This window comes from Embiotoca jacksoni, unplaced genomic scaffold (genome assembly GCF_022577435.1).
Source record: "Embiotoca jacksoni isolate LCO1_2020_lvr unplaced genomic scaffold, fEmbJac1.0.p SCAF_8, whole genome shotgun sequence".
Taxonomy (NCBI): Eukaryota; Metazoa; Chordata; class Actinopteri; family Embiotocidae; genus Embiotoca; species Embiotoca jacksoni.
Window position 1 is genome coordinate 5,942,953 of NW_027185436.1, and position 7,749 is coordinate 5,950,701.

General features: G+C 41.1%; 1 protein-coding gene across 3 annotated transcripts; it reads right to left on the reverse strand.

Annotated features, from left to right (window-relative positions):
* Positions 1 to 121: 121 nt before the first annotated feature.
* On the reverse strand, positions 122 to 6,392 carry fsta (follistatin a). 3 transcript variants are annotated; one of them, XM_069138832.1, is made up of 6 exons: positions 6,218 to 6,392; positions 4,831 to 5,028; positions 4,416 to 4,634; positions 4,014 to 4,238; positions 3,235 to 3,465; positions 122 to 1,266 (listed from the first exon to the last, which is right to left on the reverse strand). In XM_069138832.1, the coding sequence occupies exons 1-6, from the start codon at positions 6,306 to 6,308 to the stop codon at positions 1,178 to 1,180; spliced, it is 1,053 nt and encodes a 350-aa protein (XP_068994933.1). In that variant the 5' UTR covers positions 6,309 to 6,392; the 3' UTR covers positions 122 to 1,177. The 3 variants fall into 3 exon arrangements, with proteins under 3 accessions (XP_068994933.1, XP_068994934.1, XP_068994935.1); XM_069138833.1 differs by having other exon boundaries at positions 4,837 to 5,028; positions 6,218 to 6,391; XM_069138834.1 differs by having other exon boundaries at positions 1,176 to 1,289.
* Between the last annotated feature and the right edge of the window lie 1,357 nt (positions 6,393 to 7,749).

The window sequence follows — 7,749 nt, forward strand, 5'->3', positions numbered from 1 at the left end:
TAGGTCTAAAGAGTTGATTTAGGTCCAACTTTTCCTTTAGTGCCAGTGCATGTGTTTATTTCAATGTGTTTAAATATACATCATTGACAAATTAATGACAAAGCAGAGTCAGAAAAAAGTATAAGGAAAAAAACTTTTATTGTTTCACTCTTCATTTCTGTACAAATACCATCAAACTTTGTATGTACATATGACATTTACATAAAAAATACAAAACTATATATTCATAACAGAATTTTGTATTTCTCTTGTGATGTTTGAAAATAAAATGCATTCTGAGAAGAGAAAAAAAGAAACAAAGTGAATAAGTCGGATATAATGTATAGTACTGCAGTACGTTAGTCCTATTTTTGCTCTGTGAGAGCAATATGGAGCACATTGGCAAGAAGACAGCTCACAAATATTAATGGCACATTGTTTCCAAAGTAATCAAGTATAAAACTTACCTCTTCTCTAATGTGGTGAGACAAAATAAATGCTATTGAATTATGTCTAAAGTTGTTGTCTCCACGTGGAAACAAATCTAAAGGGCTAAAACCGAGGGAAAACCTACAAATCAGAAAAGAAAAACAAATGGCTCTTTTTTTTCTTTTCCATTTCATCACTGCTGTGTTGCACCTTTTACAATGCTCTTTTGCAAAACCATTGAGAGAATCCCTTTGGTCAATTATTATAGTTGTAAACAAACCAGAAACACTTCTGTACATAAAATAATTGATATATTCCCAATAAATAAACACACAGCCTAAACATGCATTTACGTATGTGTGACATAAACATCTGTGATAGAGATTTGACAGAAACAAGCAGATTTTTACAGCTCAGGGAATGCAATTTACAGCTTGTAGAGGACTTATACTTACACGGTAACATGACAAATAAATAACACTGTTTTTCTTTGGACAAATATATTTCTTCGTGATAAAAAAAAAAGAAAAAAATTAAAGGAACAACAACAAGAGGGGAAAATGAGTGGTAACACAATATATCATGGTAGATAGTAAGCCTGACAATGTAAATGTATAAATTATAAAACACAAAAACAGTATAAATAAACATCTAGCAGACTGAACTATATGTATACTTCCTTTTTCTTTAAAAAATAAATAAGCATACACATAATGTACAGTATGGACATGATTCCTTGCCCTAGGACTGTTCCCCTAGTGATGGGAGCCTATCCATCCAGTATAGAAGATAAATGGACATAGGCCATGTAGTCTGAGTCCTCATCTTCCTCATCCTCCTCCTGGTCTTCTGTAATGGCTATATGGGAGAATATATGGTAGCTGTTGTATGAATATGGACCACAACAGCGCAAAATATCAGTGAATGTCAATAAAAAGCTCACAATAAAGCCACTGGCACACAGCCTCCTTTTTGTTTCTATTTTGTGTGTGTGTATTTGATTATATTTGTGTGTGTGTGTGTGTGTGTGTGTGTGTGTGTGTGTGTGTGTGTGTGTGTGTGTGTGTGTGTGTGAGGAAGAGTCTGTGTGACTTAGCAGCAACAATTACTGTGGCATCTCCAATTATACTATTTACATAATCTAGCAAGTCAGGGCTGCAACATGAGAAAAAAAGAGGGACGATGGAAAGGAGGGGTGGATAGGCGGTTGGGTGGGTGGAGGTTACAAGGTGGGTTGGGAGGGGGGAGGGGGGCACTGGGGCTGATGGTTCCAGTGGCTTGGCTCTCTTTTGGGCAGCGCCCTGAAAGCAGACACACATAACACAGAAAAGTGCTCTTGTGGTCGCTCTCTGTGTTCTCTTGTGTTTGCTAGTTTCTTTTTTTCTGATTAGTGTTTTAGGTTCTGGCTCAAACATACAGGGAGGGAGGACTCTGTCTGTGTCGCAGCCTGGCCTTAGCAAGCAGGTCAGAGATCAGCAACACAGTTCTGAGGTATTTTCTTTTCCTTTTTACAGAAGAGATTTATATTGGACACATAAAAAAAAGCACACAAGCGAGCGCAAGAGTGACAATACAAACAAAAAAAACACACACAAAAAAAACAGGCAGTCCCTAATCAATCCAAATGGATTTGTAATTCCCAAGACATATTCTGGTAGACAACACATTCACTGGAGCGGCAGCGATAAAAGTTAGCTGATAAATGTTAACTTTTCTTCCCTAATGACGAGATGAGGAGTGTAGTTCTACAAGCTTCTGCTCATCCTGCACACTGTAAATTATCACATTTATATTTAGCTCATGAGGTGATCATAAAGTTGGTCCCTTGGATTCCATTACATACCTTAGGCACATCAGGAGAAAGAAGCGCACATTCTTCTAAATAGCAACTTGGAATGTAAATCTGATACTTCCTCGAGGCCTTTGTTCAATTTGATGGTTTGTGAGTTCATTAATGTCTCACATGGCTCTACAGAAAGGTAGTCGGCATGAATATCCACGTTAAAATCCATCGTCATCATCATCGCTAACATGGCACCAATGTTACAATCACCTTATTCACATCATATGAGTATGTTTATACGATCTCTTTTGTTCTGGACACATTGGCAGTGTGGTGTATGTCACAAGAGGCAGTGCATTGTGAATTGATTGATTACAGCCAAAAGCAACAAAAAGAAATATAATACCCCCCAAAAAACCAAATACACCATTACCAGGAGATTAGCACTGTGACCATGGAATTTACAAGCTGTAAAGATATAACCACTATCATAAGAATAAACCATACATGACTAATAAAAAAATACTGCATGAGACGTAAGGATACCTGCTCCTGCAGGTCACTAACATGACCATAAAACTACTTGGATTGTTCCACTGCAAACAAAATTAGTCTGGTCTATTATTTGAGTTAGCGTTTTCCCAGGCTCTTAAGAGTCTGCTGATATAAAAATGACCTTTTTCATTTAGATTTCTGTTTACTTGTTTTGCAGAATAATTGGAAAAAAAAGTAAAATAAATAAAATAAAACAAAAAAAACAAGAACAAAAGCCAGCGACAAAGACAATGTCATGCAAGTTCTTCCATTCCCAAGTCCGTTCTGCTTGCTTAAGCTGTGCTTAGTGATGTAGCTGGGTTGGGAACTCGGGGAGAGTTAGGATGGGGTGGGGGGCACTTTCAGGAGAGTTTTTTTTTTTGTTTTTTTTTTTATCAGGAAAGCAACATTGAATATTGTCTTTTGCTTGGAGAGGGAGGGGGATGTTTTGTTTCTTTTTTTTTTTTTTTTTTTTTTTTTTCATATTTTTGCTTTTGTTATTTACTTACAGTTGCAAGATCCTGAGTGCTTGACCTCCAGCAGCACCCCCATAGAACAAGCAGCTTGCTTCATGGCACATTCACTGGGATATGTGGTGTTGTCGCTGGCACACACCGCCTCGTCTGTCCTACTCTCCGGACAGGACTCATCGCACAATGAGCAACGGCCCCGGCCCATCCGAGCATCCCACAGACACTTCTTCCCTGCGCTGCACTGGATGTCCTCACATGACTTGGCCTCTAGAAGAAGAGAGGAGGAAATCTTTCATTAGATGGATTATGTTGAATGCTTTTCAAGCAGGATCAGATGACTACTGAGTTTTTGGAGAACTAAGCTAGGAATAAAAAATAAATCCTGCTTTATATGGTGAGATCTTGTGGTCGGGAGCTGAAAGTCATGTTTTAATGAGCATTTTTTAAGACTACATGACTTAAGAAGACTGCTTTCGGGATAAAATTCCATCTGACTCAAAACTTGAAGCATGTCTTTATGGCCCCCAGCACTCCCCTGCTTTGCGCTCTCCCTCCCTCCCTCTTTCCCATATGGGATAGTGCTGCCAACATCAGGAAATAATAAGATGTCTATCATTTCTTGAGCAAACACAAGTAATTACCAAACACACTAAGACCCCCTTCTCACTGGAATGTTGGCAAAAATGAACAGTGAATTACTGCAAACCTGGCCGGGAAGAGAATGCTCTCAAACAATATTCAAAGTCAATGACGGGGAGGCGCTCTCAGGGAGCAGCCCGAGTCTCACGCTTTCACAGCTCTGGTTGCAGACTTACTGATGCATTTTCCCTCATATGCCACTCCGATAGACCTGCCCAGGAGACAGGTAGCTCTTCTCAGGTGACACGCGCTAGCATAGATGATCCCGTCGTTTCCACACAGGTACTGCTCAGGCGACGTCACCTCGGGGCAAATCCGATTACACGTCACACAATATGCGTTATTTGTCTGGTCCACGACGCATGTGGAGCTGCCGGGGCACAAGACGTCACGGCACGTTTCTGGCGAGACAAAGACATTGAAAGATTTGGTGAAAAACGGCACGAAATAAAAGACAAAGAAACACCTGCATTCTCTCTCTCTCTCTCTCTCTCTCTCTCTCTCTCTCTCTCTCTCTCGCAGTTTTGAGAAACGTGGAGTCTCATAAGTGAGCAGGATTGAAAATCGTATTTACTTACTCTTGCATTTTCCCTGGTACTGCACGTCCAGGTCGGGGTGGCCTTTACATTTCGCCTTCAGCAGTGCGCATTCGTCTTTGTAGGTCTTTCCATCTGAGCCGCAGACCGGTCCTTTCCATGTGATGTTGGAACAGTCGGGTGCGCATACGCAGCGCGGCTTACTTCTTCTGTTCATCTTGCACCTCTTCCCAGGTCCACAGTCAACATTATCGCAGGTTTCTAAAATAAAAGGTCTGTGTTATGTGATGCTGATGAGGATTTTGGCCTTGTGCGTAACATTATTCTGGCGCATAACGTGCACACTACAGAGATCATGTACGCACTCTGCTGTGCGTAAATCAGATCATCAGAACGATTTATTAAACGAAATGACTGATGATGTGTATAATGAGAATACGAAGGGAAATGAGTGCACCTCCACCTTTGCAAGGTATGCAATTGGGAGCTCCGCCATTGAAGATCATCCACCTAAAGAGCGTGCTGTTGGGGACGTCCTCCTCGGTCCAGGACGTCCCCAGTCTTCCACTCCGACAGCACTCCTCCCTGCTCATCCCAGGCATGTAGAGCACCTGGCACCTCCCGTTCTTCCCCTGCTGCAACCAGCAGTTCCCAGCTGTAAAGAAGAAACAAAAAAAAGCTCGAATGTCGCATGTTGGACGTCTAAAACCGCTGACCCAGACGCACCAGACACACACGCAGCCCGTATTATCCGAGACGCTCCCTCCCTCCCCTTTCGCCCTCCCGGCAGTATTTTGTCTGATTTTTTTTTTTTTTTTTTGCGAGACTGTTAACACTTGCCTATGCCAACTGTGACTGACAGCCCTTACAATGCAGCCACAAACCAAAAAAGTAAGGAGAATCTTTGGAGGGGGGGTTGTCCTTTATTCCCAGAGACTCCTTGTTATCACCGGACAAAAACTGGAGCGTCTAGACAGTGTTTAATAGCAGCCAATCTCTCTCCTCTAGAAAACCACGGTCTTTAGGCTATAAGGCTAAACACACGCCGTCTCCAACGCCTCTGTACATTATCCCAGACATGCACCCATCAGACAATGACTTGCTCTTCAATAAAAACCGAGTAAAGTTGAATTCAAAGATGGAAATAAAAATCCGAAGAGTTATTCTGTTTCTAAGCCACACAAATATCTTTTGATTCAGACAACAGCAAGACATAGGCACATATGTCATTATGTGTTCATAAACTGGTACGTTTCTCTTTCTAAAGTTATCTGTTAAATCTCTTTGAAATAAACTACAAGCACCAAAAATGTTTGGTGCAAAACTCTCTATGGTTAATATTCTTTGTCATAATTAAAGATGTAAAATTTCAAAAAGCACATTTTATACACAAGCTGAAAGAGTGCGTGGGAGAAATATAGAAATAACACGCCCATAAACTCAGTGAATATTCTGAAGTTAGTTGTAGGACTGACGAGAATACCATGAAACACTAAACGCTCACATAAAAGTATCAAAAATGTTCTCAGGTACGTATTATGGAAAGCTGAAGTTGCCACCAACACGGCGTGGCGGCTGGAAGTGCGTGCGCCTGGTTAGGGCTGCAAAACTTGCCGTATAGTCTCACTTTAAAGTGTCCCATATGGCACCTGTTTTATATACGCTTTATGCACGCACTGTCCGCTGTACAGCGACTTTTATCAGTGGGGGGAAAAAAGGAAACTCACTTTGAAAAGTTTCTCGGTGGCAGCAAGTATCCGACACTCGCGCGTTTTGTGGCTGACAGCAGTCGAAGTTTTCTACAAAACGGAAAGAATGAAAGGAAACTGATGAAGAGAGCTTACCTTGAACTTTTTGATGTTCCATGAGGTGACAAAGCCAAACGAACAAGAGAAAAATGCCCGGGTGAAGGTGGTGTTTCAGCATCCCAAACATGATGGAGAGGCAAAGTGAACCACGTATTTGACACAGGCAGCGCAAAAGTAATCTGCTTAAGGTGGCAGTGTTGAATAAGTGTCAGTCTGAGAATGCAGCCTCTCTTTTTAAATCTATAAGGGGTCTCGGGTTGACTGTCTCTGGTGGGCGGTCTCCTCTTCTGTGGGGGTGGGGAGATTTTTTTTTTCTAACCAAAGTTCTTTCAATCCCAATCAGGTGACATCGTTACAAGAACTTTCTCCTGCCGCAATAATGATATGAACATATTTGTGATGAAACTCCGGAATCATGCGGCTTTGCCGCCAAACAAAAAAAAAAAAAGATTGCAGAACAGGCAAAAATGTGCCAAGTGATAGGCATCAGGTTATTAATGAAGAATGCTTTTATTAATGTTTCCTTTCCGTGCTTTTGGTTCTTTTATCACATAAAATATCAGGTTGAGCGCAGACTGCTGGCTTTACGCATGGCTTGGGTATGCGCCTTTAAAGCTATTGTAATAATAGCCTAATAATAATAATAATAATAATAACAATAATAATAATAATAATTATTATTATTATTATTATTATTATTATTATTATATGAAGGCCTTTATTACTGCATAATAAATAGGGGCCCATAGCCAACATACCGATCGGGACATACCATCAAATTACGGGTACTACTTGGCGGTAACTGATATTTTTTCCACCAACTGCAGACAAAAATGCAAATCTTTTGATGAGAGTTGCCGTTTGGAATATATCCGAGCCAGACAATAATAGAATTCATAGTAGTCCGCAGCCGCACTGCTAATATTAGAACAGACAGTTGTTTGGGTTTCTCTCCCGGGTCAAGCTTTTAAATATAATCAAACCTGTTTCCGAAGAGGCTTCAGACAGAGAAGCGGGGTGTTGCGTTTCATTGAATGAAATACACGCACACGCACACGCGCGCGCGCGCACACACACACACACACACACACACACACACACACACACACACACACACACACACACACACAGCTCTCAGCTCACCACACGCGCACGCTGAACTCCTTCAGAAGTCCTTGCGCGACCTCTTCAGCGGAATTCTGGTTACAGCTCTTCACAGCAGAGTGTCTGCTGTGCGAATCAGACGCAGGAAGTTGATTGGAAGACACTCAGATCTCCCTCTTTAATTCCACGGAAACACTGCTGATAAGCGCATCATTTATATCTTTAGACTATAAGAATGATGTAATGTAACGATGTTCCCATATAATTCTTGTCTGTAGAACTGTGGATATTGTAGCCTTAAATCAACTGATATCCTCCAACAATGTGTATGTTCATAACTACAGCCCGAATTTTTGGAGTTTTGTGCTGGGAGCATTTGCCAGTTCTGTTAGGGCGTTTTCAATACAAACTGCAATGGACAGTATTGATTTGATCACCAAAAAATACAATTTGCACAAATGGGA